Below are 25,399 nucleotides of genomic sequence, written 5' to 3'. Positions count from 1 at the left end.
GATGAGGAGTGTTTTTGCCTGGTTTGTGTTGGGCTATACACCAAGAGCTGGCCCAAGGAGGCATTGCTTCCATGTGTTGTCTGCCAAAACTGGGCTTGTGAAGATTCATGTTTTTGTCACTGGTTATATTAACTATGACAGTTTTATCACTTTATGATGATGACAAGCTTGAACTTATTCCTGTACACCTAGGTTTTTAAGTTGGGACTTTCTTTATTAAAGATTTTTTGGTTTGCTTCTTTTTTATTTTTGTGTTTTGTGTCTTCACTTTACTGGGACAGCTTCTGTTTCTACTTGTGACTCTAATTATACATCAGGGTTTTGATTTCTTTTTAATGTTCCTGTCCCTTCTATCCCTTTCCCCCTGATTTGCCTTAGTGTTAAATAGCCCAGTCTCTCTTTATCCTTTGTTGTGGTGTCTGCGTTTGTGCCTTGCTCCTGGTTATGTTCCTTTTATCACCCTGGTGCGCTCCATGCCACTTTGTTGTTTACTTGTTGTATTTTTGGATACCTCTTCATCCTGCAATAAAGCTTTGCTATATTTTATTTCTGCACATTGGAGTCTGTGGAGTCTGTGTTTAGGTCCTCAACCTGCAAAATATGACGACTTTTCCTCAGCCTGTGATTTTGAGACTCAGCTACATCACTAGCATTTCAGTCCTTACCACTCTCAAGACTGTACATTGAAACTTTGTATTTTGAACAACCAGACTGAACATTGAATATTTATCATGTCCGTTCATTGGTCCAGCCCACCTAAGGTCAAAGTGGGCAGTATTTGGCCCACACACAGTAAAATGAGTTTGACATCCCTGTTTTATAAATTGAAAACAATTGGCAACATTTTTGCTGTTTCAAATATGTATTTGTGTCTCCACATGAGATTAAATTTGCTGAAGGTGCTTTTAATCAAGAAATTAAGGCCTGGGATTGAGAAGTAGAAACTAAGACAAAATTAATAATATAATCAAAACATGGACAGCATGGCCCTAGTAGCATGCTTCCTTTAATCTGGGATTAAAGTTGATTTAGGGCAGACATGAGCAATGACATCTTAAAGAATCATGCACGTGCAGCTCGGTTCACTCACATGTGATCCCACAGCTGTTAGACAGCTGGGCAGAAACATCTCGCCTGTGCCCTCTAGAGGTCATCATCTTCCAAAATATGAGAAAAGCCAGCAAGTGAGCTATCTGCAGCTGTTTATGTTGGATATTTTGCATTTATGGAAAAGCAACAAAATAACATTAATATACTTTGAACCTTAGACTTATCCTGTTTGGGATAAGGTGCATAAAAACCTTCTGCATGCGACACGGCTGAGTTGCTTGACAAAAGTATGTGGAAAAACATGCTGACAGTATAATTATTATGTGTGATTTCATGATTCTCATTATGTTTGAAGAAAAAGACAGCCATGCTTTAAGGTTAAAAAAGTGTTGTCTCAATTTATTCACACTCCATCACACACAAAACATGTTTCCCCTTCCTTTTTACCTTTATACCTACACATCCTTACATAAAATCATGTTGATATATGTATTTGTGTGTGTGTGTGTGTTTAGACTACATGGAGTTATTTGTTAGGATGGAAAGAGAGAGAGCTGTTTGATGTGAGGTGTTCAGATTAAGGTGTTGTGTTGTGGAGCATTCACGGGGAGGCTGGTTAAACTTTTACCTGCACGGTTAACTAATCAGAGTTTCATTTGTGTCAGGTCAGGAAGGATGTAAAGTGGAGTCACACAGAAACAGCTCACCGCACACCAATGTGCTTTCATGCGCACGCAAGTCAAATAGTGTTACAGGTTCACCATCCTGACGCAGGTCATCTGACATGGCGGACACGAGTGGACTTGTGTTTATGCTGATCATGTTTTTGGATAAGCTGCCATCGACAAACTCAAAAGGTACTGTGATATTTGACGTCTCTTTATACAACATATGCTTATGTGTAATTTATTCTAATAATTGAAAAATAAGAAAGTCAAAGCCACAGGAAGAGCAGTGTGTGAATTTAACGTGAGGTTAATGTAATTTAAAGGTGACTCTGCAGTGTGTTGGCAATCAGTGTGAAGGAAATAAGCAATGCACTGTAGCGGCCGACTTGTTAAAATTATACCACTACGTCATGTGTCACTGGTGTTGTGTTTGTGCAGCAACAGTGCTTTGAACAATGGGCAGCTTTTGCAGATAGCATCATTTTTGCCTTTAAGTTTCCACAGCAGCTGTAAACACAGCTGTGTGCGTCCCTGATACCCTGAAAGTGTTACTGTGACAGCTGCACACATCTCAGGGTTACTCATTAGGCAGAGGGGATGTGAAAATGTTAGCAAAAAAATCTTGATTCCAGTCAAACACACAGCTTACATGTTATCAGTAATAAAAGAGATAAGGTTAGAAATCGTTTCAGTTGTTCTGATAGAAAATTGGATTTTATTAACCCAGATTCATGTTGTGAAAAATAGAATCGCATCAGTCAATGGGTGTAAAAGTGAAGGATTTCTAATTGTGACATACAATCATTTTTTAACGTCCATCATCAAATGATTCATCCAAACAAAGCAATACAAATGTGGTGGGGAGATCAGTGAGAATCAAGAACAGAAAACTAAGTTTAATCCAGTGGGCCATTATTTATAAATAAAGTTTAGTGTTAATTGCTGATTCATTCGTGACAATAACTTTGCTTTTTTACAGTCTTACTACCAGATGCCAATGTCACTTGCATCTTCCACGATGACTGCATCCTGCCCTGTAGCTTCAGACCCACAGGCACAGTGGTCATCCACTGGTACAAGCAGCAAATCCCTGTCCACAGTTACTACTACAACAAGGACCAGTTTGGACTCCAGAACAAGCACTTCAGTGGAAGGACAGCCTTGTTCAACTCCCACATCCCTCACGGCAATGCCTCTCTGCTCCTCAGAAGGGTCAAAGTTCAAGACAAAGGCAGATACAAATGCTACACGAGCACACGAAAGGGCAACCAGGAGTTGTTTGTCAACCTGGAGGTGAAAGGTCAGTCCAGTATGATGCATTTGTAACATTTATAATACAGAATATCAGACATTTAACCCAACTGTTTATGATTTTTTTGTGTGTGTGGCTTTTTTTTTTTTTTTTTTTACTAATAAAGCTTTGAGCAGTAAAGTGGCAATGAGTGCATCCATTCATGAATTGCCCTCAGGCTCCTGACAACAAGGTGGAACATTTGTTCTACTTTTTTCCACTACAGTCCAGCAGACTGGCTTTTACATGTCCTAATGGAAAAGCATTCAGAAAGCAAACACCTAAACTGTTAGAAGCTGATATCTTGCGCTTCAGCTGTTGTCATAGTGATCATTTCACTAATCATTTCAGAAAATAGTTAGAAAAGGTGTTTTTACACAATACACATATTGTATGAATGTTTTTACGTTTTAATTTTAACCTGTATAAAAATACATAAGAATTAGTTACCAAATTTCAAGCATATGCAGCACATGCGATCTTATTTAACTCATTATGTGTTGTTATTTTTTAACACATCTATTCTCAGTGTTGCACCTTTCTAGTAAGCTGAGCACTCAAGACTAATTCAGCCAATCACACACACACACGCACACACACAGCACTTTTATCTATGCCTAAGTGCTTTTTCTAACATTCACACACATTTTGATGGATGCATCCAGGGTAGCTGGGGTTCAGTATCTTGCACAAGGATATTTCTGCATGCAAACTGGAGGATTCAGAGATCGAGATACTGGCTTACCGTCTGGTAGACCCTGTGCTCAAAAACCTGTGCTCTGAAGTGACATATTGTCTTTTTTTGTCACTGAAATATTGAATTTTTCTGGCATGAGGATAAGAAAAACAGTCTCCACCCAATGAGTAGATTTGTAAGATTGTTGCATTTTAACAGCATTTCTAGCAAATCCTCACAGCACCCTGATGCCAAAAATATAATGTAAAATTTGTGTGCTATTATATCTCTTGAGTACCAACATGTTCATTAAATACAGCATATTCTAGCTGCTCCATAGGCTGTACATAAAATTGACTTTATACAAAGTATACCAAGTATAGACTGCCCACAGGAGAAATAGTGAACCACAGAATTGAAATGCAGCAGAAAAGCACCACTTTCAAGATTTGCTTGAAAGAGAATCTCTCCTAAATGCCAGCACTGGTGCGGAGAAAGTGCACATTACTAAGTGTGAACATGAAAAACACTAATTTTACTGTTGACAATACTGAACTGTAAAATGGAACTTTCTAGTTGCACAAACTGAATCAGGCTGCCATTAAAGCCACACTTTTATCTTTTCTGCTTTCCTTCCAGCACTGATCCAGTCTGTGATCGTGGAGATAACCGACGAGATGGTCACTTGCTCCTCTCAGAATATCTACCCCATTCCTCAGGTAGCGTGGGCCACAGATCCCCCTTCTGCACAAGAAGCTCTCGAAAATTCCACAACCAAAACCACAGACCACAAGGGTCTGTTCACTGTGGAAAGCATGCTAAGGATTCTGGGTAATGTCTCCAATTACACTTACTTTTGCTCAGTCATATCAGCTGACAAAACCCAGATTTGGACTGCCTCTCGGAAAAACCAAGGTGCAGTTTGGTTCCATACTAATACAGATTTCATGAACAGGATTATTTATGACTTAAATGTGCTAAAAAAAAATGTGTGCAAACTATTTTTCAGAGGATATAACACAGGAAGAGGGTTACGCTCTGTCCATCCCATGCATCGCTCCTCACAGTCTCCAGAATTTTTCCCTCACCTGGACCTTTGACTCATCCAACGACCCCATAGTTATCTTGAGATATGACCACAGAACCAGACACAGCTTTAACCTGTGGGAAGGCGAAGCAGAGCTGGACCAGGACCTACTTCTTCTTGGGGATGGATCTCTTGTGCTTTTCAAACCACAAAGTGAAGAACACTCTGGGACTTACACCTGCAGCTTCTCAGGCCTGCAGAGCAGACACATCATTCAGACCAGAGTAAACATCACTGTAGCATCAATAAGTGAGTTTTCTTTTATATTATTTCTCAATTAAAGAAAAAAAATTGTTCTCTAAAAGAAATGTGCATTGCAGGTTTGGATGAACACAGTGTGCAGAGGTCCTGGTGGTGCACAGTGGCTTCTGCAGCTTTTGTCCTGATCACTGTTATTGTAGCTCTCCCTCAGTGTGTAAGGCAAAAAGGTACGTGAGTTATGCAATTATTAAAATTTGTATGTGCAACACTGCCATAATTCTGTTAAGCCTGTTAATTATTTTTATTTCTCATGGTTGTTTGTTTACATTAGGGAAAAAAAGCTAAATGCTTTTTATCGGTAAAAGCTGTTTACAAGTAAAACTTCACTGGATTTTCATCTCAGTTTTTATGTGAATGATTCCACTGACAGTATGAGAGTGATACAAAACGAACAAATGAAGATAAAGAGAAAAGATGGTGGTAGAATTACGACTTCCAGGGAGAAAAGAAAAGTATTCAAAAACTGCTCTTTGATCGCTGATCTCTGATCTTTATGTCTGTTGGTTAAATTCTACACAATATTACACAAAACAACACAAAAAAGGTTTGATATAGCTTATCAACTAACATTAGAAATTGGTAGCGGTCAAGCGTGTCTGATGCATTATTTCCCGTTCCTGATACAGCAATGGAGAGCAGAACAGACTCACATAGGTGTAATGGAACAGACCCTGTTGAAGCTGCACATCACAAAGGTCTGAACACTGCTGCTTCATGCATAATCCGACACGATGGCGCTGATCGTAACAGAGAACCAGCGCAATCGGATGCGCAGGATGAACTTTTAAGGAGTGTGCCAAATGTAGATGAAGACTCTAGTGTGACTTCACTGCCAGACACTAAAGAAGAAGAAGATGAAGAAGAAACACCTTTGGACGGGAGTGATGGGCTACAACCCAGTAACCTGCAGAGGGATGGATTTGAAAATACTAAGCCTGTACTTTCTATACCATAAAAATCAAGTGCATTTACCAACTGTGATCCATGTTAGTGTTTGGAAATCAATGAGCATCAAGTGGTGGAGCAACACACACACACACGCACACGCACACACACACACACACACACACAGAAAGGTGATCCAGATCAAACTGGTAAAATTCAGCATGTGTCTGGTCATATTATCATCTTCATATAGTACCTGACTCATGCTGTCTAAACTATGATTGAACTTTGAGTTTGTGCTTTTTTCCCCTTTGGCTTTAAAATAAAACAAAGTGCCTATACTGGGCTCACCTTTGTCTGGCTTTTGATTTATTCTACATATCATCACCAAAACATACAAGCTCCATGTCCAAAAAAGTTGGGATGCTGTGTAAACACAGTTTACCATGCCATCCACAAATGCAGGAAAAAGCTCTAGCATGCAAATATGTGAACTCGGTCAAAGCTCAACTAAAATAGACTAAGGTGGAGAGCTGGTCGGTGGTCAGCTGAAAACGAAAATTTAAATTCACTTGCAAACATGGACGCAGTGTTCTCTGGGCTAAGACGAGAGACAATCTGTCTTGCGATCAGTATTCAGTTCCTGCATCTGTGACCTATGGAGGCAGATTAATGCCTGTGAAACTGGCAGCTGCTGGAAAGCCATCATCAATGCCGAAAGGTATGTACAGGTTTTAGAAAATATGCTCCCGTCCAGATGATTTCTGGTGCTGAACTGGCATACAAGCAGTCATAATCTTTCACCAGCTGGAAACATTTAGCATTGACTAAAATACAACATAGAAGACCCAAGGCTGTTGATAAAAGAAGAGTGGATGCTTTTCAAAATAACATTGTTTCTTAAAATGGTGCATTTCCTAAGTTTAAACATTTAATGTTTTCTATGTTTGATTGGGACTCAAATACAGTTTTGTGAGTTTTGAAAATCATCCTGAAGTTGGGACTCAGGGTTGTATACAAGTATTAAATATACTGGTTATTTACGAGACCAACAGAATTCTGTGTCTGTGCAGACAGTGGACTTGAGCTTGATTTGTGTTATGGTCGTATTGCAATATAAACATGGACATGATTTAATTGTTTGCATTGTACAAATGTCACACTGCCTAAAGACGTCTGGACAACCCGCCTTCATTACACCACAGCCACTTAATTATAAGCTTGGTGGCACAACAAAGACGAGCGTCTTGTTTTGCGGTTTCAATCGGACCTTAAACCAATTTTCGAATTAAATGGACGTTTTCCATCTAGATAAGCAACCCAAACAGCTGTGATGTGGGTCACTTTAGGGCCCACATCCTGCTGCTCAGATTAACTTTACTCGGGTCACTCCACAGAGTGGTTGTGGGAGGGTTTCATTTTTTCATTAGCGGTTACACAAACTCCTCTGAGTAAATCTACATTGTGCAGTTTTAGCATGTCAAAGTGTGTGATGGTTGAGATGGCAGGCTGGGGGTTTGCCAGCAGGCCAAATGACAGATTTATTTATTTACTACAGCATTAGATATCCAAGATATGGGGTTTGTAGAGAATAGGCAACTAGAATGAACTTTTCTATAAACATTTGTTGTTGGTTTCTTTATATATTTGTGAAATTGGAACAAAATAAAAGATCAATAGGGCTGATTGATATTTCCTAAGAAACCAAGCTTAAGTGAATCAAATCGCTGCTTCTTATTCGCCGAAACATGTGAGACTTTTTCACGTTATGACTCAGACCTCCCAAAAATTACCAGAGATGATCATACACCCACTCCCACAATCTGACACCAACTTCTTCCCTACTTTTTCCACAGCTTAGACTCCACAGAATGCCTTCATGCATGAGTTCAGTCTATAGTAAAAAAGAAAAAATGCTTACGCACACACACGTATACACACAGAGCCTGATGGAAATCTTTGTATGGTTACTTTAAATCATACCTTTCTTTTGGACAGGAAGTGCCTTGTCATTCCACTGCTCTATGACAATAACATTTCTTTGCTAGTAATAAACTTGAAAGTTGTTTTTTTTTTTTTTTTTTTAATGAGGCCCCTTTAAAGATTTACATGTGTCATTGCACTTTCCTGAAACGTTAAAGAATGCACGAGAGAGGGAGAGAGAAAGAGGCAGACAGACTTGCGAGTGTGCGTGTGCACTTTTAAGACAAAGACCCCGCCACAGTATCTGGAAGTAATCATCTCGTCCCGGCTGCGCTACACTCACAACCCCCTCCCTATGATGTAACCGGAGTTTTTATGCATGATGGTTCGGGATGGTTTTCAGTGAGTTTTAGGGGATTTCTTTTGGAAAAAAAACAACGACCATTTCATTCATTCGGGTCCCTGAAACTGCTGCTTCACTCTGTAGCCCACATTTTCTCATTGAATACCAAGATAAAATGTATGGAAGTGTTTCCCACCACCAGGAATGAGATTATACAAACAGCAATTAAATCAGTAGGTATGCTCTGTGTTGCAGAATGGGTTTTTCACCCTTTGCCTGCACAGTTAGTTGGGGAGGGGGAGTGAGGTTGGCCCCGTTTCAAGCATAGCAATGGGGCCTCCTCCCGCCTCCACATACTGCTGAAACAACAATCTAGGAGTCAACATTTTTTTTCTTTGTAACTCTTTTCTTTTTTGGAAAACGCACACTATGAAAAACCTCCTCTGTCTGAAAACCTAATGTCTAATTTTCTGTAAGCAGAAGGCCAGAGACCACTGGCAGGACATTTAATTAGTTTTACTTTGAAAGTGGAGAATCAGCACCACCACGTGACAAACGCAGCCTTGCAGTAATTCACTCAGAGTCCACGATGGAATAATGAAAACATGATATTAATAATCACTGTGAGGTCAGAGGTCAGAAACAGCTAGAGTCACTTCTGTCATCCCTCCTTGCTCATCAGCAATTCTCTATCTAACCAGAGAGGGGCAGCAACCGCGTCTGATGCTCGAAAGTAAACACACACTCCCCCCCCCCCCCCCCCCCCCCCCCCCCCCCACCTCTCCCTCTCTCCTGTGGAGGAGGATCTCAGCGGAGAGTTGAGGGTGGGAGGGGAGAGGGTCTCCAGCCTGGTCCTTTGTCATGGAAAGACTTTAGTGTGCTGTTTTAGAGAGAGAGAGAGGGATTGAGTGGACTTCAGCTTCATCACTAAAAGATCCTATAAGTATGTAACGGGGACAGAAAGCAAAGGTCAGTCGCTTTTCTTTTCTTTTCCTTCAAATTTCGCTTCAGCAGATGCCAAACTGGCTGGTCGGTACAAAGAGTGATGCTCCTGGAAAGTCAGGCGGCTGTGTCAGACTTAAGGTTGCGCGTTGTTTCTGTTTGTTGTACATCTGTCTGCGTCTGTGCTTTTACATGCTTGGAATAAATAAACGTGTAAAGAAAAATAACTCTTGTAGGCTAAAAAAAAGTTTATCTTTATTAACTTAACGTTGCCAGAAAATGCTGCCGCTATTCAAAGAAAGTAGATGACAAAAACAGCAGTGGTTATCAGCAAGTTTCCAGACTACTCACCACAATCCCTGTAGGTACAGTGCGCTGTGAAATCAGGACATTTTAATGATTTTTTTTTTATCATAGCAAAAAATAAAAAATACAATCAAATCTTCTTTTTATATTACCTTAACCTCAAAGTTAATGTTTTGGTTTGCTGGTCAGAAAACTTTGAAGATTTCCTATATGTTAAAACACGTATTCTACGTTATATTCTGGCTCTTTGTAGACCCTCTAATTAGATGAAAATTAAACTAATTGTTAACTGCATGGGATTTCCCTTCACTTTTTTCCCTTGCATGGGAATAAAAATGACTGAGGCATAAGGCGACGGCAATTTCAGCACGTTAGGGCCTTAAAAAGCAGTGTGAAAGTATTCCTTTCCTTGTTGCCACACATTAGATGAAAGCCAGCTTATCAGTGGTCATTCCTCAAACTGTTTACATCTCCTTGTGTGTTTATGATCTGCACCTCCCTGCTGGCCTGCAGCCCGAGTAATGCAGTAAAAACTCATGCTCTTGACACGAGACAGTTTTTCTTTTAGGTCTGGAGAATGAACTCATACTGATTGATTGTGTCACTGTGTAAAAGGATACCCTGTTTCCTGTAGGCTCCCTCTCCCTCTTCCTCCAGACAGCAGGAGCAGAAAATCTTGGATCAGCCATCTCTGTCTCACTCTGTGTCTGTGCGTGTGGATACAGGAAACGTCTGACTCTTTAAAATCCCTCGATAGTATCACCAGAACCAATAACATCCTTACTTTTCTGTGATCTTTGTGAGTTATGACCTGGAGCGAGGGGATTTGAAGATGGATTTCTTTCTTTTATTTAACATATTTTATTTTTGCCTTCCTTTTTCTTTTCCTCAGAGGAGAGCGCACATCTTTATCCCCCACTCCACCCCACTGGAAAAGCATGAGATTGAGGGCTGTGTGATTATGTTTATATAATTATCCAATCTACTCATTAATTAGCCAATTAAATGTTTTTTCAAAGACATGTCAAAACCTATAATCCATCAAATTTTTTACTTCTTCTTTTTTTTTTTTTTTTTGATTTTGTGCATTCAGCATGAAGTGAGTCTGGACTTCAAACTGTGTGTGAATGACTGGTCATGAGTCTGTGGCTGAAACACTGATTAAGACGCAGGGCACTGCTTTTCAGATTTGGTTTTTATTGGTGACAGAGGGCCAGACATAAAAACTTTCCTCTAGACCTGTTTTAATACTCAAGTCTTTAGGAAAGTTTTTATACGTCCTTATTTTCTGGCATTTTGAAGGATAAGTTAGCAGAGTGGTGACTTATTCTGTGGAATTTGTATTTTTTACGTGAAATATTAAAGATACAGTCCCTCCAACCTTAAAAAATGTAAATAATTTCAACCTGTGGAGCTCAGTTATTGCTTTAGCTGGTTAATTTTGGAGTTATCAGTTGCTATCAGGCCAAGGGGGGGAAAAAATTAAATAAATAAAAAATTCACACACATTTTGCAAGCAGGAACTATTTTCTCTTTTACCAAAATACAGCCACCGTCCATATTACTCAGCAGAAGAAAGCACGTTGAGAGTGATAAGGTGTCGTGTTGCACATTAGCCATTCAGCCAAGCTTTCCTTTTAATGGATAGATGTGGGTGGCAGAAAGAAAAAAAAAAGAAAGTCTCCATGATTTAGTAGCTCATCCGGTTCATGCTCGGTGGAAAGTCACAGGTTAAGTAATTTAAGAAGTCCATAAAGAAAGTGGTAAGTTTTGTTGTCACTGGTTACCCAAACCCTCATATCAGGACAAATAAATCATCATTAAAGTTTGACCAATTTTCTAGGAGGACTGACCGATGGATGATGGACACCTCGCTCTCATTTAAGCCTGATAGTAACAATCTGATATTGTTTACATGATATTGTTTACAGTAAAGTTTCTTGAGCTTTTTGAGTAGCTGGGTCCTGATTTCTTATGTGAACACCAAAAGACATTTCTATAGCCAACATCTCCAAAACTGGAAACTTACTCAAAAACAATTTAGATAAATAAACAGCAGTAAAAGCCATAGAAAAATATGCAAAGTATCTAACACAAGGAAGAATCTGGTTTATAGTAAATTCCTGTTTTTTATTTTTTTAGGTTTTTCATTGATGTATATTGATTGCCTCTCCTTTCATGCACAGGACAAAGCTAAATCAATGTGATGAAGAGCATGCTTCCCCAAAGGAGTGCTGTCGCCACACTGGGCTACAGCTCAGGTAAAACAACAACTGTATCATATTACTGATTACTACAATTACATTATTCAGAAGCGACACTAACAGGAAATGACATCATACAATTACATTTAATATTTATTACATGCCATTTGAATGGAATATGTTTCCACCTTTACGGAGAGAACAGAGTCGGCTGAATCACAATAAAGTGGACTATGAGTATTTGGTTAGCTTTCCTGGAGCAGCTCCGTGTCTTTCCAGTCCATCCTCAAAGCTTCTGGGTTTCACTTAAAATGATATCTGAGTAAATGTGCATTGTGGAGCAGACGTCTGGACTATAATTTAGACACTGATCTACTGGAAAAAATGCTGAGAATTTTATTTGAGTGTAAAGAGCGCAGTCATACTGCAGCTATTCATGCAGGGAGAGCTCACACGAGAAGCAGTGCACTTCACTATTTATTTCATTTTGCAGGAGTTATGAACATTCTTTCATCTCAAACAAACTCCCTAATATTTTGTATATTCAACGTCCGGTCACCCATGACTCAAGAACCACCCCCCTGGCACAGATATTTTGGGTGTCCTCTTGCTGCCGAGACTATGATGTATTCTGGCTGGTCTTGGTCCACCAGCATTCTTCCATTTTTAGAAGAAACTTAACCACTGATTGAGCCAGTGTTTGTATTGGGCTCAGAACTGTATGAGAGTACATTCTTTGCTGGTTTCTCTACCCCCCACTTACTCAGCACATATGTGATAGCCCTTCTTTTAAGCTGAGCTGCTGTTTATTGTATTGAAGTACTTAAACTAACTTGACTGCCTTATGTAGGCCAAAAATAGACTGGCTTTCATGGTCTCTCAATTTTCACTTTTTTGCAGACTGTGTGAAGATTGAGCACAGCAGTGGCGGCTCAGTGGCTGGCACGATGCTGAGGGGCTCCCGCTCGAAAGCCGAGCTACAGGAACTCATGGAGACGCTGCAGCGCAGGAAGAGCGCTCTGGAGGCTAGTCTGAGGGCAGCAGAGTGCAGCCGCAAGTACTTGAGTACATCTGTAGGAACCCAGCCCACCAGGCCGCTGTCGATCCTCAGTAACACAGATCGTCCCCCTTCTGCCGCTAGAAACATCTCTTACATGACCAGCAACAGCGTGCCGCCGTCACCTCGCCAAGGTGATCGCCAGCTAAGCTCTAATGGCTTGCTCCGTCACTCCCAGGCTCGCCACCAATCCCAAGACAGCTTGCTTCTCTCAAATGGAAGCTCTATGGTCTCCCCTTATGGGGAGTCCATACCACGTTCTCCCAGGGTCAAAAGCGGAGCAGCCAGTATGCCATCCAGCCCCAGAATGACCCGCAGGCTCTACTCACAGGGCAAAGCTTCAGGAGACTCCCGTCAGAGGAAGTACTCCACGGGCTCCCTCAACAGCCTGGGTATGCACAGCCGTTCTCTGCCACGGCTTCACAATGCAGCAGATCCACCTGCGCTGTCACTGCCGTTACGCCACTCAGTAGGTTCCCACCGAGTGGTCTCTGCAGGAAACCGGCGCAGTCTCTCCTCTCTGGAGCAGCCTCCAGATGTGACAGTACCAGCCAGCATGCCCAGCACACCCAGGAGGGCTAGCCTGGCCTCTCTGAGCTCTATGGGAGTAGAGATTGATGGGACGGGGTTAGATCTGGGCATCGGAGAGAGGAGGTTGTCCTTTGGGAAGAGTGGTTTGAGTCCGGGACAACGGGTGGGCAGCATCACCTCTCTGAATGGCAAAGAGGAGCTCAAAGACTACCACCAGCATCAGAGAGATGAGCGACTCAGGGAGCAGAAAGTGCAGAGATTAGTGAGTTCTTTTTACCCAAATTTGTGCACTTTTATTTCACTTTAACAATTTATTCATACACCTGTCTGAAAATGTAATCAGTTCAATATTTTCCTAGAATAATTTTAACCAAATATCAATCAATTATCTGCAGGAATGCCAGCGTCTAGAGACCATCTTAAACCTGTGCACTGAGTTGGGACAGGTAGCGAGAGAGCCAGCGGGATCAGCTGTTTCTGACCTGCAGAAGATCAATAAGGAGCTGGAGAAGCTGCAGGTGTCGGACGATGACTCAGTGTTCTCCGATTCTCCGAGCAGCACAGCTCAAGAGAGCTGCTTTGGAGCCAAAGCCAGAGACTTCCAACTCTCTGAGGAGCAGCAGGCCAGCCAGCGTCAGCAGAGCGGCTATAGAGAGGCCAGATCCCACTCACCTGCTATCAGTCTCAACAGCAGTGCACCCTCGCCTTCTATGCATCACAGAGCCAAAGTAAGTCCAAAGAACCCGTTCTCTTTTATAAGCACAAGTTTAGGAAAAAGAAATAATATAATCTAGAAAATGATGGTATCAACTGAAGTATTCAGAAAGAATAAATCTACTTGTTGTTGTGCAGTTTTCATTATTATTCTTGAAGTATCTTGTAGTTTGTAACATGTATGATGGAGTTCAGTGGTACAGTTTTGTCCTTCTAGTAGTCAGGAGGTCGGAAGAGTCTGAGAGAAAAACTACTGGAATTTTCTAAGGAGAAATTTACATAAATAAGAAAAGACTTCCTTTGTTTTTTGGTTGTATGGAGTCATACAAACTGTGGGGGTTACCCCACAATGATATAAAGTTAATGTCACATTGCCTACAGTGGATGAACATCCAAAGTCTAATTTGCAGTCAGCATCATATCCACACTTTAATGAGACGCTGCATGAATATTCTGAAAAACTATATTGATTCAAGTGTAGTTATAGCTTTTGTCTACTTCTGCTACACTTACACACTAAGTGTAAGCAGATTTCACTGTTTCCCAGTGGTAAATATTAATGAGGTTGTGAAGCAGGGCTGGGAACTTGTATTTTCCCATCGGGCCTCATGAGAAACTGAGAGTCTTGTGGCTGCCGCACCAATAAGCTGGACTCAGTTCTGCTAAGTATTAATTTGATCTCTTTATAAGTTTATTGATGTAGCCCCCCACAGCAATCCCAGTTTGGGAAAATTAATTTCCCACCTTGGCAGTAAGGTAATTTATTTTTCTCATAAATCTAGGACTTGAATGTCAGGGAGATGTTTCTTGCAAATTTACTGCTGTAATTTGGTAAATTTGGTAAGTTTTTTTCTTTGAATCTCCATTACTTTTAAGCGTGCTTCCTGGTGTTACTCCACAACTAGCCTTTGGAGTTAAGGCTTTTAGCTAACAAGTTAGCAAACAGTTATCTATCAAGCATAGAGGGAGCTAAATTTAGGGTATTTTTCTGGTCTCTTGAATTTTTAAGTTTAAAAGTGCATCTTTTTTGGCATCTCATCTCCTAAATATGTGAATATTTATATTGAACTACATGTTTATCTGTTACTTGCTAACGCTACTTCTTTGCTAACTTTGTTGCTAAGCCTATAGCTTACTGAAGGTTTATTAGAAATAGCTTCAGAACCTAAAGTAGCACTGTTGGTTGGCAAAAGGCCTTTTTAACCAGTTGGAAGACTCGTTCATGCCCCTGGTACATTTGAACTTAAAAGCTCATCTTCTCAGTAACTGTAACCACACAATGAAAGGTGAGAGAGCTCTCCCTCCCTCATCTCCCTTCGGCTTAATTTTAAAGCACACTGGGTGGCTGTAGCTCAGGCGGTAGAGCAGGTCATCTACTGACCGGAAGGTTGGTAGTTCGATTCCTGGCTTACCCCTAGTCTGCATGCCAAATATCCTTGGGCAAGATATTAACCCCAAATTGCTCTCCGATGCATCCATCGGAGTGTGAATGTTACTTAGAACAATGTGCTTGGATGAATGCACAAGTTGTGTAAAGTGCTTTGAGTGCTGAAGAGTAGAAAAGCGCTATATAAGAACCAGTCCATTTACCATTCACTATATTTACCTGTTATCAAAATTGATCACTTGCTTTAAAAATTTGTCACTTGGTGAAAAGAGAAAAATTGTATTACTTTATACTAACAGAATAAACTAACAAGTTCTTGCAGGTTGTTGATGTAATAATGAGTGATACATTTGGACAAGGATCCTAAAGCTATTTATCTTTACCCTGGTTACTTCCTAGATGACTTTCACAGTGACTGAGGAGCGAACACACACTTCTGTGGAATGCAGTTAATCTGACTCCTGATTGCTTGTTTATCTTTGTCCGTTTATATATCAGAGTGCTTTTTTTTTCAATCCAAGTTTTCCCATCCCACATTTCCTCCAAACTTCAGTTAAAACCTTGTTTTAAAGTTTTCTAGAGAGACCAAATATTTGTATTTGAACTCTGTTGAAAGAGTACGTAAAGAAATGAGGGGTGGGTCAAAGTTTTGAGCTGCCACCCATTTCTTTATGTTTTGCTTCCACAGAGCCAGACTCGCTTGTAATATTTAAAGTTGTCTCGAGCTGTTTTGAATAGTTCTCCAGGGTTTCTCAACTTTGAACACTGAACTCTGAGCTTTGAATGTCCTTCAAGAAGCGTGGAGAACTTTTCCTCTGTTTTTGCCTTATGTCTGTACTATATTTCTATATGCCATATGTTTGCAGACATTTCTGCACCTATTTCCCATTTTACTAGCAACGTATATAGAAATAGGTAAGTGGATCAAGACCAACATGCACAGTACTGCATGACAAAATTGTGTCAGAGCTTTAAAAAATGATGTGTGCAGTCCCCCAAACTTTAAGGAAGGATAATTATAACAACTATTAGGCATTCTATTATAACTACTGTAAGTGTGTGCTGATAGTTTCAGTTTATGTTTATGTGGGTTGTTCAGACATAAACAGAGAAATCACAGTTACGCACAATCTTCTCACAGCTTTGATGTTTTCTCTCACTACTATTTTATAAATGTGTTGCAAACTAATAACCAGATGAACATGTTTAAGGTACAAATATAAAAGAAATCAAATATATCAAATACTGGAGTTTAGGCTCCCAGCCAGACCACTAGGCCAGTTTCTTTTCCACTCTCGAGCAGCAACAACCTAGGGTTGTGTCTGGTTTTAATGAAGAAGTTCTAGTTTTGTTTCAGTCATTCAAATTGTTGGGGGGGAGAGACAGGAAATGACTTTATCCCACAGAGCATTAGCATGCGCATATGTGTGTGTGTGAGTGTGTGTGCGCAGCTCTGTGCAGTTGTGTGATTGGAAGAATGCTAGTGTATATGTGTGGCAGAGCCATGCGTTTTTCCAGATGTTTTGAACTTTCTGCTGAGGATAAATGGATGGAAGATGTTCCAAAAAAATTTAATTATAATTAACCCAGGTAATGTAGCAGATCCAGCTGTCATGTAAACACACGGTTATAAAATTAGGTTTCCAAGTTGATGCTATTATTTTCTGCTATGTGTCAGTCGTGACAGAGGTTTACAGACTCCAAATACCCTCTCTGCCATCTCCTGCATTCCTCAGAGCTTTGTGTGCAGTGAAAAGAGAGCACTCACAACCCATCTGGAAAACTAGAGCTGTTGTTCACATGAGCATCTGTCCAGAGAAAAAAATCAACATAGGTCCTTAAGGGAAGAATACCTGATATTACTGATATTACAGGATGTCTCGAATACACCTACATATGACTGTGAATGAGTGTTTGCAGGGTGGTGGTCGATGGTGCAGTATGTGGGAGTGCTTTAGCATGAGTGGTGGTGAAGTGCACTGATAGAGATTTCCATTACGGCCAGCGGAAAAGAATCCCTGCTGTCACTGATCCAGCTTGGATGAGTTAAAACAGCAGCTGCTGTCGTCTAATTCAATAAAACCTGATTCTGCACGGAGGCAAAGTATATCAGCATAATTTACACAGCAAAAAGAGAGCTGTTGTTTTTTGTGTAATTGCATAAAGTCTCTTTTTCCATTTGATCGGGGACCTTTGTTTGTATATTTGTACTTACACAATGCGCAGCCTCCTGGAGAGCCGAGCATTTATCTGCGTTCCTGATGTCGTTACAGGCTTTGGAGAGCGTGCAGCTGAAACAGGAAGTAACGCACATAGAGGAAGAAAGAATCCAAGTTTTGAATAACATAGAAGAGCTCGAGCAGAAGATCAAAGACCTGGACAACCAGATGGAGGAGTCTCTTCGAGAGGTAGACGGCACAGTGCAGCACAAACACGAATAGTTTGTTCTTCATTTTAAAATATTTAGCTAATCCGCTTTTCTGGAGATGAAAGAACCTTTCAGACGAAGACATGTGCACATATAATACTCCTTTTGATTGCTCTATACACATATAATACTCTATTTAATTGCTGGAGTGTTGATGGAGCAGCATGACAATACGGGATATATCCATGGAGGTCGACTGCAGGGTACTTTTAGTTGGGAGGACACATGTTTTAATTCTATACAAGCAGGTAAATGAATCTTAAATAAAAGTGTTAGGTGTTTGTGAGACTCAGTGAGAATTAAAAACTGGTGACTTTATAACTGCTGGATGGTCAGGGTCACAGATAGAGATGGAAAACACCCTGCTGTGGGCTTTTCTACATTTAAAACTAGGTGTTATTAAGAAAAGCTCATTGGAAAGTATCAATGGAAGAGTAATCATTGCTGATTAGAAATAATAAAGTTGTAAGTTAACTCAGGCTCCACAGATTAAAAACTGATGAAGCGAGCATCATGCTGAAATCCTGCGAATGTCCTATTCGGTGCACTAGTCCAAAAATGAGTCCAAAGGGATATTGTCACCCTTGCGTTGCTACTTCTTGCAGATGGAGGTGGAGTGTGCTCTGCTGGAAGGAGAACAAGAGTCGGAGATGGCCCAGCTGCAGAGGGATAAGGAGCTTCTGGAGCAGCTCAAGGGAAAAATTCACAATGTTGAGAAAATGAACCACACTGAGAAGTCACAGGTAAAAATGACAAGAAATGCAGTGAATTATTTCCTAGGGTTAGGTTTGTTATGAAATCTGAGAAGTATTTTTCTAGTATTCCACTAATTAGGATTTCAGTATACTGAGCTAAAAAACAACAACTATACTTTGTATATTCATAGATTTCTGTTAAGGCAGTTTACCCAAAGTTTTACTCTTTCACATGGTTTGAATTTTTATGTTTCCTGGTTGCTCCTCAGGAGACTGAGGAGCAGTCAAAAAGTTTGGAGGACTTGGAGTTTCAGAAGCTGGAGAGAGAAATTAAGCAGGACGAGGAAAAAGAGAATCAGGGCCAAGAGCTGCTGCGAGAGATCGCAGACTGTCAGCGCCTTACTGTCACCCGCAAGGTACAACATGTGAAGTTATAGAAGTGTGCATGCTGCATGTGGTGCATGTATAACTCACCCGACATCGTAACACCCTAACCTGTATTTTTCTTCAGTAACTTTAATAACTGGAGCACTGTGGCAGAATTAATCCTAACAAGATGTTAAACTTAACTCAGATCTTTAGGGTGTGCAATTTTTAAGTCTGGCCTACACAGGAATATGGACACTATCAAATAGCACGGCTTCTTTAAAAAAAACATTTTATATAATTTTTCTAGAGGGACTCTGTTACAGATATTATATACACATAATGAATAGTGACTTTAAAAAGTGCATTTTTACACAATGGAAGGTAAAAAGCAAACATGTTTTTTAGTGATGATTGTAAATTTGCTTTTTTTTCTGTATTTTTGTTGAATTTACTACACTGTGGTCTGTTGTCATTAATCTTACTGCAGGTTTTGCATGAAAATAAAGCTTCAAAATTATGAGATTTGCAGCACAAAGCATGAACTAATTGCAGGAAACCATCAATGGTAAGCATGCAATGCTTAAGGCCAACTGAACACTTTTTTTTATTGAGTATCAAAACCCAGAAAGGGCACAGGAACTGGGTAAAGATATTTGCTTATAAAGAGGGTGTAGTATATCCCAGAAACTGAACTGCCTTTATTAGAATTTTCTGCCTTACTTTCTCAATATCTCTGCATTGCTTTTTATTTTTACCGCGTTGTTCTGCCTCGCGCTTTGTGAACGCTGACATATGTAATGTGTACTAATGCTGCGCTCCTTATTTCTCACAGGAAAGACTCATGACGCTCAAGAAACAGTCATCTCAGATTACTTTACAGGCTCAGCAGGAACGGGAGAATTTCCAGAGAGAGAAGAACAATTTGCTCGTCATGCTTCAGAAGGTTTGAAAATTCTCTGAATGTTACAATTGTAAACACAGCCTTCGGTTTTATTTACTTAAAGAGTGCCTCATGTCTGCAGGAGAGAGAGAAATTGGTGTCTTTGGAAGGAAAGTATGCAGAGCTGTCTGAGGGGCAGACCTTCGCTAACAATCCTGTGGCCTTCAAAGAGGTAGGAGTCAGTGGCACAAACAGTGCAGCTTTAGGTTTTTAATATTAAAAATCCTATTTTTCCTTTTCATTGCTCTGATTTCTGTGCAGCACTTGCACACTCTGAAGGAAAGACGGAGAAGCAGCAAGGAAAATTCATCACATCCAAATGACAGTCAACCTCATAAAAGGAGCCAGCAGCTGCTCACCACTTATGGCAGATCCCTCGGACGCACGCTTCCTCCAAAGGTCTTTAGGTTTTTTCAGAAAATCTGAGCAGACGGAAAAGGTTGGCTCAAACTGGAAGTTAATGCTTGCTCCCTCAGTCTGCTATGTTAAAGAGCACTTAGCGTGTCGACTTTTTAAAACATTTGCAGTGGTACTTTCAAAATGATTGTGCTCATGGAGATTCTGGCCTGCAGATGCTTTGCCCTAGTTATTTGTTTATCCCTTGAGAATGATCCACCCAAACAGGAATTCTCAGTTTCAGTCTGGGTTGCAACATCCATCCAGCTCATGAAGTTTGCATTTCTGTAAATGTTGAAGAATGAATAGAATAGAATTCAACTTTATTGTCATTGCACATGCACAGGTACAGGGCAACGAAATGCAGTTTGCATCCATCCAGAAGTGCTTTAGTGATATAGATATATTACAATATATATTAGCAATAATATAGATATGTAAGTATATTACAGAAATGGGTCTATTATGGTATGTTATAATGTACACGGTATGAAGTATGTTGTAAATATTCTATAACTATAGGTATGTACAGGCTGTAGTGAGTACAAGCTATGTACAGGATATGAACAGGAAATAAAAATATGAAAAACTATACAGAATATGAAATAAATAACTTTACAGAAATCTGAGATATACAGCTATACAATGCAGTCCTAAACAGCACGTGTGCTCTTGTTTCCCCTCTCAGCCTCACCTTCCTTTGTCCCAAAGCTCAAGCTGTGGCAGTGTCATCCCACAAGGCTTCTGCTTCTCCCCTCGGGAGGTGAACCTTCGCCGCTTGCCCAAGAGTGAGTCACACTGTCCCGTCTCATCTGTGTCAACCTCTTGGTAGTAGTTGTAGTAGTAGATCGGCTCTGCTCCTGGGGCTGTATGACTGTGAGGTCAGGAAATGCTGTGGTCCTTTGAAAATCTGTGTCACTGCACAAAGCAAGATACATTTAGTCTAAAACTGATGTTAAAAAAAAACACAGAACAGAAACGCTACATTATACAAGAAAGAAAATTGGGATTTTTAGCTTTGCTTGTTTCAAATCAAGAAACAAATGCAAATCTCTTTAATGAAAAAACCGAAATTACAGCATTTTTGCAATTTTTTGCATCAAGACAGTGATAAAATAATCATAAGATGCAGTCTGTCTGCTCTCAGTTTGCCTTTGAATGGGGTCGAGTTGGCAGTTATGGCACATCAAAAATTGTAAATATGTTACACTTACTACCTACATTCTGCCAGAACCTCATAGATTTGAAAAAGAAATTCATCTACAAGTAGTGATGGGGACAGGTTAACTATAAAAGGACTCAGGAGCTCAGCAAGCTTGCTTTTATATAGGAATATAACCAGAATACAACGAGTTGAGCCAAGTGCAATACTGCAACGATACGTCACAGACAAGCTGCACTCATCAGCACAGACTGACTTAGATTGATTGCAACGTGCTGGCAATCTGTCTGCATTTACAAATTAGACAGCAATTATTTGCAAGCCTTTGCCAAACTGTCTGAGAATGATTACAGGCAGTCTGAGTCAGACCACATTTGTTAGGTTACCACCAGGTAACCTGTGCAATTGCCTATTTTTACTCTGATTACTCTGTTTTTATAAGACCTAATCCTGTTTGGCCATGTAGTTAATGCATTGCAGCTCTTTGGATGTGATTTTGTCTGTTAACAAACATGTGTCCTGATGGTATTTTCAGTTTGTTATTTTAATATTTTCTTCTGTCAGCAGGCAACAGCCACGCACATGTAAATGAAGACAGGCAAAGACAGAGTGATTTTTGCAACAGGTTGGTCTCTGAGCCCAACGTCTTCCTGGACTCTTTCTCTTACCCGGACAACAGCCAGACGTCAGACACCATCAGCGTGGACAGCTCTGACAGCCTGGAAACCAGCTTCTCTGCCTGCTCCCCAGACAACATCTCAAGGTTAGAGACAGGAAACACGATGAGCTACACATCAAAGGAAGTTTCTTCTTTCTTTGATAGTCTATTTGTTACTGACAGCTTGTATTTTCCATTTATTATCAGTGCCAGTACCTCCAATATGGCAAAGATTGAAGAGATGGAGCGTTTGCTCCGCGAGGCCCAGGCCGAGAAGCTGAGACTCCTCGAGCATCGAGTACTGAGCCAAATCTAACCTAAATTGTAACCTTGCATGTCGGATGTGTGCATTTTATTATAAATGTAATTTACTTACATGTGCAGGAGCGGGAGATGGAGATACGCAGGCAGGCTCTGGAGGAGGAAAGGAGAAGAAGAGAGGAACTGGAGAAACGGCTGCAAGAGGAAACAAGCAGGAGACAGAAGCTTGTGGAGAGAGAGGTGAAGCTCAGAGAGAAGCAGAGATCACAGGTATTCATAAAAACTCACGAGAAGATGTTGAAATCCAATCTGTAGTTCACATTAGCTTTGTGTAACTACATTTCAGATAAAGACGAGTAAAATGTCTACTTTCATCTAATTTTATCGCAGTCCCGACTGTTGACAAGATACCACCCAGTAAGAAAAGACGACTTTGATCTTCACGGCCACATTGAAGCAGCCGGACACAACCCAGACGCCTGCTTCCATCTGGCCATCACTGACAAAACCTGTCGCGGGTTCCTCGTCAAAATGGGAGGAAAGATCAAGACGTGGAAGAAGCGCTGGTTTGTCTTTGACCACAATCGCAGGACACTCACTTACTATGCAGGTGAGTATCTTTCTTTTACGTCTCTACTTTGATGTGCAGCTTTTTTGGTGCGACAAAGTTGCTGCAGCAATGGCTGCTAACTTTGAGCTACGCTAGGATACTTTGACACAGCAGTTCTGTTTATACTCCCGGCTGCAGACAAACACGAGACCAAGATGAAAGGCGTCATTTACTTCCAAGCCATAGAGGAGGTGTACTATGACCATTTAAAGAATGCACACAAAGTGAGTCCGTTTACATGCGTGTGTTTGTGTATCCGTGGCATTTTACCACGTGGCATTGTATAGTATTGACACCTGTTTGTCCTTTTTTTCTCCTCCCCCTCTCCTTTACTCTGTATTATTTGACTTTTTTCTCAAAAATGACATTCACTTACACACACAAGAGCCCCAACCCCTCGCTGACCTTCAGTGTGAAGACCCACGATCGGGTGTACTACATGGTGGCTCCGTCCCCTGAAGCCATGCGTATCTGGATGGATGTTATTGTAACCGGTGCTGAAGGACACATGCACTTCATGGTCTAACAGAGCTACAATTATTGTTTGCTAGGTTACCTAAAAAAATATAAGCTTCAGTTTACACTTGAAGTTGTCTACAAATGAGCTTGAGCATAACTTCTGCTCAAATACAAACTTTGTAATGTAATCTTGTATAAGTAGATCAAAAGAAGTGGCATGATAGTTTCATAATCAAGCTGTTTACTTCTTTCAGCACTTAAAACTGTAGCTGTTGCATTTTCCAGTTTTTCTTTCCGCAGTACGCTCTTCCTGTTTAATCAGCTACCCTTCTAAACTGCGGTACACCCTAATGCTGCTTCACTACAGATGTATGGCTGTCCAACAGCTTCCTGTAAACTGTGGCCACCTCTTGCTTTCTTCCACCTGCAGTCTGGTTGCACTCGCCTTTAGTCAGACTGAAATTTTTTTCCTCTGAATGTCGACTCTGATGTATTACTTCGATATCGTCACTAATATTCAATTATTAGCATACTGCATTTTAAAGCCAGTCACTTTGAATGCTGCTGCCAGCGTAAGTTCACTTATGCTTACGTGTGGGTCACTTCCATTTAAACGAACAAACCATTTTTCTTCACACATGCAAATTAAATTTGTGAAGGATTATCGTACGCACTTTGTGACTTTATTGTTTTAAGTTATTAGCAGTTTTAGGCAAATATTTGACTCCTAGAGGCAGAAAATGACCACAGTGCAGTTAGATTCCTCTGTCTGTAGCTGTGGCTGCAGGCCTGACGTGAATGAAGCCATGTCGTGCAGCAGTGATGCTGTATGTGCTGCATCACCCACGTTCCTCACACCTTTCATATCTGCATTTTCACCAGCAGAGGTCCTCAGCGAGCCCTCAGACTGGAATGACGTAATCTGCTCTGGCCAAAGTCACTTAGTATATATGAGTAATTATTGAAAGCTTTAATAATCTACATGTTCAATCTAATCTGTTTACTTGTAAAGCCTAGTTTATCGTGCTAAAACAAATGACAGAGGTTGTCATCTAGAAAGCAAAACGATTTTTTTAATGTGTTTAATATTTGACGTATTCTCTGGCTGTGTTTGATAATCAAAGATCACTGTCACACCAGGTGACGAGCTGTCGGGTTACAGACTGCAGGGCTCACTGTAGAGTGCAGATCAGGCTGCAGAGCTGACAGTGTTGCAGGTGAAGTTGTTGCTTTTTTGGTTGATGTCTCTCTGTGACCAGAGGCGTTTGCCAGGTAAACATCTCATCCTTGTGCTGTTGTGCACTGTGTGAAACATAAGCCTTGAAACCCCCGAAATTACTGCATTTATATATACATATATACATATATATTTTTGAATACACTTCATATTTTATATTTTGTTTATTAACAGTAACTCTATGCTACAGATTTTTATACTCAACGTGTGTGATAAATAAATAATTCTGATCATCAGTCGTATTGTTAAAGGTATATCATTTCTTGTGTCGCTACAGTACATGCAGCTTACACAGTAATGAGCATGTGAACCAAACTGATAAGAAACCAAAAAAGTGAATGGTTTTCAAATACAAAGGAGATTTAGAAAAGGCAAACAAATGAAACGTGTGTATTGCAATTAGCACCTGTAAATAAATACATAAAGGAACAAATATGAGAAGATAATATTGGAACACAACACAGCTGTTGCAGATATACTGCTAATGCCTCCAGAATGTCACTTAAAGTTCAGAAATTGTGCCATAAATTTTTTTTGGTGCTAAAAAAAATAATTATATAGGATATAAAATATTATATTCCACTAAATAACTTAGTGTAATTCAATTTTAAACCTTATAGCATCTAATAACTGGTCTTATGTGCTGTTCATGTGCTCATTAACGCACTCATGTTTGAAACCCCGCCTTCCAATACCACAGCCTTTTATTGGTTGACCTAGTGGGGTTGGCATGGAAACAAAGAATGAAGCATGCTAAATTAGGTTCTAAAGAGGCACGTAGCCTCTCCAGAGGCAGAAACAGACACACAAACACAGACACGCCACAGAAAGCCAGGTTGGCCTCGGTGCATTATGGCTG

The 25,399-nt window shown here is 40.4% G+C and overlaps 2 protein-coding genes across 2 annotated transcripts; both read left to right on the top strand.

The window, feature by feature from the left end:
- The first annotated feature begins 1,834 nt into the window (after window positions 1–1,834).
- Window positions 1,835–10,168, top strand: LOC146624127 (CD276 antigen-like). Its single transcript, XM_085364879.1, has 6 exons — window positions 1,835–1,907; window positions 2,698–3,018; window positions 4,325–4,600; window positions 4,695–5,021; window positions 5,660–5,970; window positions 10,067–10,168. Exons 1-6 carry the CDS (start codon window positions 1,835–1,837, stop codon window positions 10,166–10,168), a joined length of 1,410 nt encoding a protein of 469 aa, XP_085221005.1.
- Window positions 9,092–23,370, top strand: phldb2a (pleckstrin homology-like domain, family B, member 2a). Its single transcript, XM_085363716.1, has 17 exons — window positions 9,092–9,153; window positions 11,619–11,693; window positions 12,537–13,486; window positions 13,620–13,952; window positions 17,599–17,733; window positions 18,359–18,496; window positions 18,718–18,864; window positions 19,650–19,760; window positions 19,840–19,929; window positions 20,019–20,156; window positions 20,842–20,941; window positions 21,883–22,078; window positions 22,181–22,271; window positions 22,358–22,504; window positions 22,625–22,844; window positions 22,983–23,068; window positions 23,230–23,370. Exons 2-17 carry the CDS (start codon window positions 11,639–11,641, stop codon window positions 23,368–23,370), a joined length of 3,078 nt encoding a protein of 1,025 aa, XP_085219842.1. The 5' UTR covers window positions 9,092–9,153; window positions 11,619–11,638.
- Window positions 23,371–25,399: the final 2,029 nt, after the last annotated feature.

This window comes from Diplotaxodon limnothrissa, linkage group LG10, assembly GCF_057381915.1.
Source record: "Diplotaxodon limnothrissa isolate DT_005_m linkage group LG10, D_limnothrissa_male_GT1.1, whole genome shotgun sequence".
Classification (NCBI taxonomy): Eukaryota; Metazoa; Chordata; class Actinopteri; order Cichliformes; family Cichlidae; genus Diplotaxodon; species Diplotaxodon limnothrissa.
Note: the sequence above shows the minus strand (reverse complement) of the source record. Positions and strands in the feature narration are given on the sequence as shown.